The 12,712-nt window shown below is 33.5% G+C and overlaps 1 protein-coding gene across 8 annotated transcripts in view; it reads left to right on the forward strand.

Moving 5' to 3' along the window:
* LOC106869109 (SEC14-like protein 5) overlaps positions 1-12,712 on the forward strand; it is a 109,355-nt gene that overhangs the window by 51,612 nt on the left and 45,031 nt on the right. For 4 of the 8 annotated variants that reach the window (XR_016240687.1, XR_016240688.1, XM_014914649.3 and 1 more), the window contains exons 3-6: positions 5,952-6,083; positions 7,736-7,864; positions 8,275-8,500; positions 10,537-10,590. Coding sequence is in view for 4 of the 8 variants with exons in the window: in XM_014914649.3 (XP_014770135.1) it covers positions 5,952-6,083; positions 7,736-7,864; positions 8,275-8,500; positions 10,537-10,590 (541 nt within the window). In the remaining 4 variants the exon portion in view is untranslated. The remainder of the gene's footprint in view (positions 1-5,951; positions 6,084-7,735; positions 7,865-8,274; positions 8,501-10,536; positions 10,591-12,712) is intronic. The other 4 variants (XR_016240689.1, XR_016240690.1, XM_014914651.3 and 1 more) reach the window with 1 other exon arrangement.

Raw genomic sequence — 12,712 nt, forward strand, 5'->3', positions numbered from 1 at the left:
AACACTTTGTTATTCATGATTCACAATGTGAAGATTGATGATGACATACCTACTTATCAATGAATGCCACCACAACAGTTTAACAAAACAGGTGATAGAAAATGCTGATGCTCTGGCTGAACCTTGGCTGTGATAATCTGGCTTGCAAAATGGTGAGAGACAATATGCATGTGTGACCATTAGTCTCTTGTCAAGGGTAGCTTGCTTATAAGGCAAGGATTTCACCATATCATTCTTCATACTGGAGATGAATACAACTGCATGAACAAGAGGAAAAAGCAAAACTTACAATCTGCTATGGAAAAATGTGGAAAATAAAATTCCAAAATGAAAATATATACACAAAATTCTTACTTTATATTAAAAAATTTGTGTTAATTCTCTATTCAAACAGCAACATAGGTGTATATTTACTTAACCCACATATCTGTTGATTAAGGTTTTCATTGTCAGGTGATTATTATGTAAGTACAGGCCAGATAGGACAGATACACAGAAAAAAAAAAGGAATGTTTTGTGATTTCCTTCATTACATTCCTTTCCTAGAAATTGATTACATCCTTCAAATCTGTTTATATTTCTTGAAAATGACTGCTCTGTTACTTTCGCCAATGCAATGTTCTGTTACTAAAACAGAATTACCATTTGTTGATCTATTTTTGTCAATGTCAGGCTCTTATTTGTTTTTAGTTTCCATGATTCGTTTCTCATCTGGAATAATTTAAAACAATTTTATTCACTAATTGTATGTTCTAATTTTGTATGTCTGGCCTTTAAAAAAAACCTTCGTTTATATTTTTGTTTTATTGTTTTATGAAATTTGATAAAACAACCTTACTTCAGAAGCAACTAGTGAATTACACTGTATTAACAGACCTTGTAATATTTATATTAAATTGCTTTGTGTGTGTGTGTGTGTGTGTAGGTATGTATTTGTGTGTGTGTATGTGATGTGTACATGTATGCACATACACATAATGTATACACACATGTTTATGTTTGTGTGTTTGTGTATATGTATGTATATACACACATATATGCATGTTTGTGTGTACATGTGTGTGTGCCTGTGTGTGTGATATATATATATATATATGGGGGGGGGGGGCAGTGCCTATGTCCTTTGCAGACTCTCCAATGTAATTGATGTCATTTGTTCATTTAAACAGCTTCAAGTCTACACCCGAAGGAAAGATGTGCAGGAAAGGAGTTCCAGGTGGGGTTGATGTTTTGGGGGGAAAGGATTGCATGTAGTGGTTAATGCAGGACTTGGGCAGAGTTGGACACACCATGAGTAATGAGAGAAGAGGAGATGCATGAGTCAGGAGTGCCTGATTGGTGGCGGTATGGAGGCCTTTATAGTTGCAGTAGAAGAGGTTGAAGAAGGGGACAGCATGTTGGTGATCCAAAAACTGGATCATATCTCACGTGTTTATGCCAATCACGTGAGTAGCCTTACTCTGGATGCAGTCTGGGATGTCTGTGTGTATAGCTATAACACTGAATGGAGTATTGCACATAATCCTCCCACACGAAGTGGGAGCAATTCTTCAAAATTTATGTGTGTTTGTGTGTGTTGAGGTGCCTATGTATATGTGTGTATATGTATGTATGTGTGTGTGTGTGTTTCTATGTATGGGTGTATATATATATATATATATATATATATATATATATATATAAAACATAAACACATTTACATTTACAGTATACATCACTGTCGGACAAAGTTTTGTATGAAGAGAAATAAACTAATTACCAAGAGACAGTGTCTTTCTTGGTTGTGTAAGGTTAGTTTAGATGCTTTGCAATATTAATGCATTACCACTGAGGGGCATAAGAAATATAAGTGAAGTTAAAGGGTTATGGCATGCTGAACAAAATGCTTAGCAGCATTTAGCACATTTAGTTTTGAGTTCAAGTGCCATCAAAGTTGAATTCAGCTTTCATTCTTTTGGGAATCAATAAAAGAAGTACCAAGTTGAGCATTGGGGTTGATGTAATTAACTAGCTCCCTCTACTCCCAAATTTCAGACCTTGTGCTTATAGTAGAAAGGAGTATTAGTGGTAGTAATTTTGTTATTATTGGTAGTAGTGGATGGGCAAAATTGTTAGAGTTTTGCAGAAATACTTTGCAGTATTTCCTTCCTCTTTTCTGTTCTGGCATCAAGTCATGTCGAGGTCAATTTCACCTTTCATTCCTCCAAGGCTGATAAAATAAAATATGAGTCAAGTACTGGGGGTGAGGTGTGTCATGTTATTGACTAACCTCCTCCATTAATACTGCTGGCCTTGTGCCTAAATTAGGAACAGTTATCAATAATAGTATTATTATTATTGTTGTTGTTAATTAGATTTTATTTTAATGACTTCCATTTTACTAAAGTAGCTTGTGCTACTTTCACTTTGAAGTCCTACAGATGTGAACTGACTTTAAAGAACTGAAGTGTTAGTCATAGAAAATGACTTCATTCCTCTTAAGAAATGAATGTAGACACACTTGCATACATAAACATATGTGTATATGTATGAATCTGCTGTATGTGTGTGTGTGTTCCCATATATTCAGATATGTATGTCTATATATATATATATATATATATATATAATCATACAATTTTTTATATTGAAACAACATTCACTTGGTAGTGGATGTTTTATGTGTTTGATGAGATTTACCTGCATGAATCTAGTGGTATGTATCTGATAATGAGGACTAATACATGGATTGAAGAGTGAAGCAGATAAGAGCAAAGTATATGTAGGCACTAGCATATCCTTATGGTTATAAAGTTTGCTTCATAACCACATGGGCAAGCCTTGGGTTGATCTATATCCTGTCAGTGGCACTTGGTAATCAGAAACTGTGCATATTTACTTGTATATGAGCATACAAAAATCTACAGACACTAAAATGAGCACTGACCCTTCTGCCTTTGCCTTTAATTGATCCAACCAAATCATAAGATACAGAACAAACACATACATTGGCTAAGGACTGCAAACATAAAATCCAATAGGTGCTGGCCAACAGTACAATGAACTAACACCTACAAAATACCCGTAATTTGTGCACATATATGCTAGAAGAAAAATGAGTAAAACACATGCACCTCAAAGAGCACACTTGCACACAAACACACAAGGATGTATATGTATGCATGGACTCATGCACAAAGATGCACAAACAATGCAACTGGGCATGGCAGATATTAAAAATGAGCAGCTATCCTTTCACCTGCATCAACCTTCAACTGATCTGATCATACCAAAAAACACACAACAAACACACAGGTACTGGGGTTAATGTGACCAGTTAAAAATCTTTGAAGATGGTGTCTCAGTCAAGGCCATAGTCATGGCTACAATTCTGTTGTCCTTTTGTTGAAATCAGTAAAAAAATACAATAATAGAAGCACAAACATGGGTACAAATGTGTGTGTGTGTGTTTGTGTGTTGATTACTTCAAATCCACATCTATTACAACCTCACTATCTCTCTTCCTTACTTTCTCTAGTATCACTTCTTTCCTCATATCCTGGTCTTCTCTGATCACTCTCTCTCCTATCTAGTTGTCTTCAAAGAAAGGAATGGAGTCAATGCAAGGAAGGTGGAACTCTTTGATCTTAATAAGAACAAGACAAACTTTGTAGTACTGATGAATAAAAGAACAGAAATTACATAGAGTAGAGAAGACTTGTTTCTGGCAAGACTACGAGAAAATTCATTGTCTTGCCAGGAAGAAATCAACTTCTTTAATCCTTGTGCCATGATAAAACACACACAGTACGTATATAAAGTGATTGGTAACAGGAAGAGCAACTTGGTGTAGAAACAAGAAAATAGAATGTAGAAGTGAGACAGATGTAAAATGATAATGACAATAATGATATATATATATATATATATATATATATATATAATCCATACAGATGTTCAGTTATGTTATTTTAATTCTCAGTTAGTCAGATAAAGCGAAGCAGGACCTATGGCTTTTGCAGTCTTTCCCAGACTGATGAGATTGATGTGGCTGTTACTCACTCTAAACATGTGTATGAAAATATTGCATTGGTTCTGAGCAAAATGTTTGTAACAGAGAGAAGTCTATTAAAGATGTCGAGCATGGTGTTACACTGTGATGTATTTGTTCTGCATGTGTGTGTGTTTTTAGCCTCTGTGTATGGTGATTGTGTGTATGTATGTACTGTGTCTGTGTTTTGTGTGCTTGTACATATAATATGGTATGTGTATTTGTGTGTATACACAATATAATGTGGTATCTCTGTGTGCATGTGAGTGTGTCTTAATATATGAAGAGAAAATATGGACAAGATGAGTGTTCTGAAAGATGCAGCTCTAGGACAAAGATATTTTGTATGTGAAGCCTAATTGAATCTGACACACACTGGAGAAAAGAAAGGTGTAAAGCAGGTTTAAATAGATGGAAGGAGGGTTGACATTAAATTTGTATCTCAAAAGGAACAGAGACCTAAGTGCAACAGTGCACACTCACTAATTGATACCAACCTCAAACATCTGCCTCTCTTACTGAAAATAGATGGTTTTCCCAAACCAATGAACTAAAGACCTATGATTAGAAGTATTTTTTTAGGAACTACCTTCGCTAGGAACATTCAATTTGTATGGTTCAGAGATCTCTACATGGTTTCCTGAATTAATTAATATTAGAGATGCCTAAAATATGCAACTAAATTTGACACAAAGACCTTTTATTGCTGCTGTTAATTTAAAAAATTATTAATAAAAACAAAATTGGGCAATCATGCTTTTATTTTCTCTCTATGTGTATGAATGTGTAATTTAGCTGTGAAGCCATGTGTACATCTAATTCAGTAATTGTTGGTAGTCTATAATTTATTTTAGTACTCATTGTCTTTCTGTTGAGGTTTATACTGAAATATTTTTTAATATTAACAGCTCTATTTGTATGTAATTATGTTGCTTTTCAGTTACATAATTTTGGGTTCAATCCCACTGTACCACATCATGCAAGTGTCTTCTATTATAGACTGGGATGACCAAAGCCTTGTGAGTGGATTTGGTTGACAGAAACTGAAAGAAGCTTGCAGAAATGTTAGTGGCAAGCTGGCAGAAACGTTAGCACGCCGGGCGAAATGCTTAGCGGTATTTCGTCTGCTGCTACGTTCTGAGTTCAAATTCCGCTGAGGTCGACTTTGCCTTTCATCCTTTCGTGGGTCGATAAATTAAGTACCAGTTACACACTGGGGTTAATGTAATCGACTTAATCCCCTTGTCTGTCCTTGTTTGTCCCCTCTGTGTTTAGCCCCTTGTGGGCAATAAAGAAATGAGAAACTGAAAGAAGCCTGTTATGTGTGTGTGTTACTGTTTCCTTGCTTTGACATCATGTGCTGGTTGTAAGCAAGTATCACCATCATGCAAGCAGTGTTCTTCACTTCCAATTTTCTGTGAAAGCATGTCTGGTCACGGAAGATATTACCTTAGTGGGAAACAGGTGAGGGTTGGTGACAGGAAGGAAATCCAGCTGCAGAAAATCTGTTTGATCCATGTGAGCACAGAAAAGTGAATGCTAAATTAATAATGATGATGATGATGACAACATCGTTGTCATCAGAGTAATACTACCTGTCCATCCCTAGATAGAAAGGAGTGTAGAAGTCTGGCTGTTTCCTTAAACTCCTAAAGAATTAATGATTCTTGGAACAATGAAGAGATTCTCACAATTCAAATATTTTCCTTTTTTAAATATAAAATATAGAGTAATGATTGTACTTACAAAAAAAAAAAAAGGGAGTATAAAAACAATTACCTTGTTGTGCTTTTGCTTGTTGGTATCAATACTAGAAATACATCTTCAGTTGTTGCTTTATATGTTTGGAGTTGTAAGAAATGCAATTATCTACTACATACAGTTCTAATAAGAATTTTTTCTTTTTGTCTCTTTTTTTCAGCTTGCTAGTGTTGACTATGTCTATTTTATGCAATGTAACACCCTGGATCGTCGCAACCGTACCCTGAAGATTGAAGCATACAACGAAAGCTTTTCATCTAGAGTTACTGTTAAAGAGCAATGCTTTTACTCAGTAAGATTATTGTTTATATTTACAGTATGTTAGAAGCTTGACTAAAATTGAGCTAGAGAAATTATTGCTATTTTATGTTTTTTTTAAAACAGAAAATTTATTTTTCTCTTTTTAAGAAACAATTATTTCTCATTATAGAAAATTTGTATTTTCTTAGGTTTGAAGAAGTAAAACATCTTGGGTCAGGAGTTGGGTGAGCCCAATTAGATGTGATCTTTTACAAGTATCTCTAGTGTTTTCATTTTAGGCTTAATCTTATATCTTTCCACACTTCTCAAGTGTGTTTTGTATGGTACAGAATACATGTCTTTGGAGATCTCTAAGCTATAAGGTGTTTTCAGCTTTTTGAATTTCCCTTTAAGAAACAAGAATCTCAAGAATGTATACATATGTTTGTGTGAGTGTTGTATGTTTGTGTTTCCTTGTCTTGATAATTGTAAAGGAATGTTGCTGTCATACAAGCAATGTCATCCTGTTCTATATTCTGCCAAAATGTGTCATGCCCTGGAGAAATATCTTTTTTAGAAACAGGTGAGGGTTGGCAACAAGAAGGACATTCTGCTATAGAAAATTTGCTTCAATATATGCTGTCTGACCCATGCAAACATAAAAAGGTGGACATCAACTTATTGACAACAATGGCAATGGTGATGATGACTGCATACAATTGCTTTGAAAAACTCAAAAACAGAACTCCTCCAAGAGTTCTTGCTAAAAACCTCACAACATACTATTCTCAGAAATCTCAACAAGCCTCTTTATATCAGCACTAGAAACTTAAACTACTTGTATCATTTCAAACAGCTGATTCAAAAGTAGTCTGTATAAGTTTGTGTTCTAAACTAAGTTATTATAATTTTTGTAATAGGGATGAAAGTTGGGAATTTGTATGTATTAATGTACACCCTATGCAGTGCCACATAACAGTGCCCATGTAGTGCCACGTAAAAACGCCTGTGTGGTGCCACATAAAAACGCCTGTGTGGTGCCACATAAAATACCCATGTGGAACCGTGTAAAAGCACCCGTGCGGTGCCATGTAAAAGTGCCCCTGCGGTACCATGTAAAGCACTTGTGTAGTGCTATGTAAAAGCACCCAGCACACTCTGTAAGTGGTTGGAGTTAGGGAGGGCATTCAGCTGTTGAAACCAAGCCAAATCAGACAAGTCTGGTGCAGCTCCCCAGCTTGTCAGCTCCGGTCAAACCGTCCAACCCATGCCAATATGGACAATGGATGTTAAATGGTGATGATGATGATGATGATGATACATTTAAACACATATAGTAATTAATAGCCACTCTGTTATGACAAGTGTTCCAGTTGATCCGATCAACAGAACAATCTGCTTGTGAAATTAACATGCATGTGGCTGAGCAATTCATAGACATGTGTGCCCTTAATGTAGTTCTTAAGGAGATTTAGCATGACACAGAATGTGACAAGGCTGGCTCTTTGAAATACATTTTTGTCAGCAGAGTGGACTGGAGTAATGTGAAATAAAGTATCTTGCTCAAGGACACTGTGCACTGCTGGGAATTGAACTCTTGACTTAGACTGTGAGTCAAATACTCTAATCACTAAGCCACACTTCTTCGTATACTAATACAACATTATTAAAAATAATGTTTTCTTCTTTTACCAATGATTACAGGTACACCCTGAAAATCCTGACTGGACGTGTTTTGAACAGACTGCTAGTCTTGATATCAAATCATTCTTTGGATTTGAGAGCACACTGGAAAAAATAGCAATGAAACAGTATACACTTAACATTAAAAAGGTATAATGACTTTTTGATTAACCATTTCATAATCATATTACTAATGAAACAGCCTATCTATATGGTTATTAATGACATTAATATTTATGATACTAACAGCAAAAGTTTATGTGTGTCTGTGTGTATAACTTTTGTAGTATTAATGTTTCTCCTAACCCTTTGCCTAGAAGTGGCCCATGGGGCCTCCTTACTTAAAGTGATTTTGAGTAAAGAAAAAAGGTGTTGGTGAGTAAAGTTTAGGCTGTTAGATAAACAACTACTTTTTGGTGTCCAGAATATATATGAGCATAATAACTACATTACTTACATGAGCCATACTGATGTGTAAAAAAGCCTTTTTTTTTTTTTAATGTAAAGGGTTCTGTGATGTAATGTTGTCATTGATTTAATTCCTGTTTTGTGTAATCCAGGGTAAAGAAGTAATAGAATACTACATCAACGAATTACAGAAGGAGAATATTACATATATCCCACCTTGGACAGAGACTAAGAAGGAAGGAAAGAGCGCTGAGGAGTGTTCAGGTTTGGCTAAAGGGATGAAAACACTTAGCTGCCAAGATGCTGATGTTTGTACTACATCTGATGCTGCCTCTTCACTCTACAGTCAGGCAGAGGGAACATCGAAAAATGCTGAAGGTTTGCATTCTTTCTTTATTGAAATATTTCTTCTTGTAAGCTTTTCAAATGTAGGGTATCCAAAAGATGGCCACATCATATTTCGATGTTCAATAAAATATATTTAGATTTTGCCAACTGTAGTACTGAAATAACATTTATGGCTCAGCTTTACTTCTTATTTTACTTAAATCAGTAAAATGTGCACTAACAATATATTGTAATTGCATTAAGTTAGTTTTGTTTAATGAAAACAAATCAATTTACTATGATGATACTAATTTATGTAAACAGAAACTTATCTAACTCCTACTGCTGCTGTTTGCATATCAAGTACTTTGGATGTTGTCCATAATAGAAACTGCTGCTGTTCCTGTTAATATTCCAATATATAAATTCTTTGTTAGCATTGTTTTAGTACTGCTCTTATTTTCATCATAGCATTCCAAGATTTTGATTCCCAATTGAAGCATGTTTGATTCACTTATTTCCTCCTTTAAAATGTTGAACTTCGTTCTTTTTTTACTAATTTAATATTATTTTTAGTATTCATACTACTTTATGATTTCTAAGAGTGATTCTGTGCACATTTTCTTCTCTTTTGGATTCATTTATTTTAATCATAATATATTTTTTATAAAGTATGTACAAAATATCTGAGTCCAGGAAGAAATAAGTATTTGGAAGAGAGAGAGAGAGTGAGTGAGTGAGTGTCTCAAAATTGGACATATGGGCAAAGCCAGTTTGTGTAGAACTAAATTGATCTCAATATATTATGGAGATTTATTTTCTTCACTTGGTGGGATGGTGATAAAATAGAAAATTTTTCCTGCAAGACTTCAATCCAAACACTGAAAAGAATATTAACCTGTTGTCTTAACAGTGCCTTTAGGGAAACTATTGAAGGTAGAAATAAACAAAAAGATGTACTTTTATATCGTTGTATGAAATTTCATGGTTTGATTATTTTGTTATCAGTGGTATGTTAACTGATATTTAATTTATTCAGTTATAATTGTAGATAAAGTAGTTGATAGTCATTACTAATTATAATTAATACTCTCATTAGTTATAACTCATAAATGATATTAGTTCTGCTTATGGTCTTACCTTTTTCAAATTTCTCTGTTGTGAGAAAAAGGATAGGTATGGCTTCATGGCTAAGAAGCTTGGTTTACAACCACATGGTTTTCACGTTCAGTCCCATTGTGTGATACTTGGGGCAAATGTCTTCTCCTATAGCCTCAGGTAACCAATGCTTTGTGGGTGAATTTGATAGGCAGAAACTGTGTGGAAGCCCATCATATATCTACATATGTGTGTGTGTCTTGGTATCAGTGTTTGTCCACCACCCCATCACTTGAGAACTGTTGTTAATTTGTTCATGTCCCTGTGACATTTTGGTTTGGCATAAGAGACTGGTTGAATAAGTACCAGGCTTTAAAAAATAAGTACTGGGGTTGATCTGTTCAACTAAAAGCAAAAAAAAAAAAACAAAAAAAAACACTCTAAGGCACTACTCCAGCATGGCCACAGTCAAATGACTGAAACAAGTAAAAAATTGAAGATAAAAGATGAAATTACTTTGTTTATAGCTGAATTCTGCTTAAAATGATTATTGGTATGATTCTGTGTCCAGGATGTTGGTTATTAATATATAAAACAATTGCAAGAGTTATTTTGTAAAACAAACTGTCTTGCAATTACTAATATAGCAAAAGCTTTTGACATACTCCTATATCGTGTAGTATGGTAGGCAATAAGAAAACTACATATAGAAGGACAATGTCTGAGAACTCTACAGGCTATGGTTAGATTCAGGATTGGAAATACACCCAGCAAGATATGTAATGTTTGAGTGGATAATCTCAGAAAATGTTTAGGACTGACAATTTATAGAAACTTTTGTATATTGACAACCTGATTTCATTGTTGAATATATCAACAAGTCTTACTTAGAAAAGTGAATTTGAGTTAAAATCAATGTCTAAATGAATATTTAGAAAATAATTGTTATCAAACTACATTAATAGTTATATTCTGAAATGATCTTTCAGATAAGAGAACACAAGCTGAAGATACTTCTATCGAAGCTGACAAAAAAAATAAAAGTGAGTTCCAGTGTATCTTTATTTTGTTCATTAAGGTTGTTTAAATGGATGGGAATTTCAATTCATGTTATGTTCCAGTTTGAAATTTCAAGTTAACTAAATTTATTTTCATAACTCTGAAATTTTTTTTCATACTATCAAATTTAAATTCAAATCCCTCTTTTCATTGAATTTTGATTTGAGTTCAAGTTTCAATTTTAGTTCAAAAATTTGTTTTGATTTAATTTCTTGCCACATGAATTTCAGTCTAAGCAAAACTCTCAGTTTTATAAATTGTAAATTTCTGAACAAAAGAATTAGTGGAAGTGGAATCAAAGTTTTCTTTTGTGGCAGTTGTGAGGAATCTCAAATCATGATGGAAGTATTAAAAGAATCAATCAAACACAGAAACAATAAGATCACTAGAGATATCTCTTTATAAACCCTCAGTCCTTAACACTTGTTGTTTATTGGAGGGTAACTGATGAAATGCTCATTAGAAGAAATGCTTAAGAATATCAATACAAAAATATAAGTAGCTTTCAAGTGTAGTCATTATTATCATTATGTTATTGTTATAGCCATAATCATCATTTTAATTGCCATTGTCCTCATAATGGCTAAAGTGATTTGTGAGATTAAATGGAAGTTTTTAATCAGATAAGCACTGTAGTGTAGAGGTTAGTCCCCAATGTGCAGAATCTCTGATCTAGTTTTAAATTCAACAAGAAACTATTTCACTTTGCTTTTACCTAAACTGCTAATACTCTTGAGTAACCTATTAAAACTACAATTTCCATTTCCTTATTTCAAAACAAAAGGCTGATCATTGTTGGATATAAATTGTTAAGAAGACAGAGACATTGTATTCAACTATATTTATTTTACTGTTTTGTGAAATAAATACATTATAAACCAATCTCTTTCTTGTCAAACAAGAACTAACTTAACCATTTTTTGCTATCAAATCAATAAAAAAAAAAACCTGCCAAGAAAAATAAACACTGAATTACTTCAGAGTACATTAAATATAATGTTACAAGCTTTTCACCAGAAGTTAACATCTTTAAAATCAATATTTCTAACATTAATTCTTGGTAACAGTAGCACATTCCTAGAATGTCAGAAATGGAATATTTCAGCATGTAATATGTTTTTGCTTATCATTTTGTTTTGTTTATTTTTCTGGCAGTGTATTTTCTGAGGGTTCCAAATCTAATGGAATCTAATGACTTTTCATCTGCTCATCACCATTAGTAATCTGCTCTCTTTTACATTAGAAAGTAATGGAGAAAGTTTTAGAAACTAACCAAGTAAACTCAGCAACCTGATTTCAAATCTTAATTGGAAAAAAGAATCAAACACAAAAGAACTAGGATTTACATTTCAGTTACATTTAGTTGTTGTTTAGCCCAAGGTCAGATCTGATCAATTAAACATTCAAACTTTGAGCATTTCATTCTTTTTACTTGATTTAGGGTTTGTATAACTCCATTATCCTGTATATCTTTCCCTTTTTAAGAAAGTAAGATATAATTTGAAGGGGATTTGCTTGCTATTTTTAGCAGGTATGTAAGCATCCATTGTTCCCTCCCTTTCTCCTTGTCATCCCTTCCCCAACCTCATTAGTACTGAACTGATCCATACAGTGTAATATGAAATTGCAATGGAATGCTAACTATTTACTTTCTGTAAGAAGCTTATATAAATCAGTCAGTAATATCCACGGCACTTTGAAAAGAGTATGAGCACCATAAATTCCCTTTAATTTATTCTCCCATATACTTATAGAAGAAATCAACTCGGATGAAATGATGTAAAACTATGCAAAGAAAATATACTATTGTGTAGATTCTTGATGTGAACATGGAAAAAATAGATGTTAAATCAGTATGGAAGCTCATAAAAAACAAAATTACTTTTATATCTATGCATTTAAAATAGATTTCAATTAGAATTCACCATTAGTGACTCTTACCTGCCACTACAATACCATAGTCAATGAAATTAGACCTCATTGACTACAGTATTCTTGTGACATGTAAAGTCAGCTTGAACAAACCTGTATACTTTAGAATCTAGTAGTCATTAATTAGATATTATTCAATTAAGTTATTCTAGAATGAGTTTTAACAAAGTTATA

This window comes from Octopus bimaculoides, chromosome 2 (assembly GCF_046866305.1).
Source record: "Octopus bimaculoides isolate indiv1 chromosome 2, ASM4686630v1, whole genome shotgun sequence".
In the NCBI taxonomy this organism is placed as follows: Eukaryota; Metazoa; Mollusca; class Cephalopoda; order Octopoda; family Octopodidae; genus Octopus; species Octopus bimaculoides.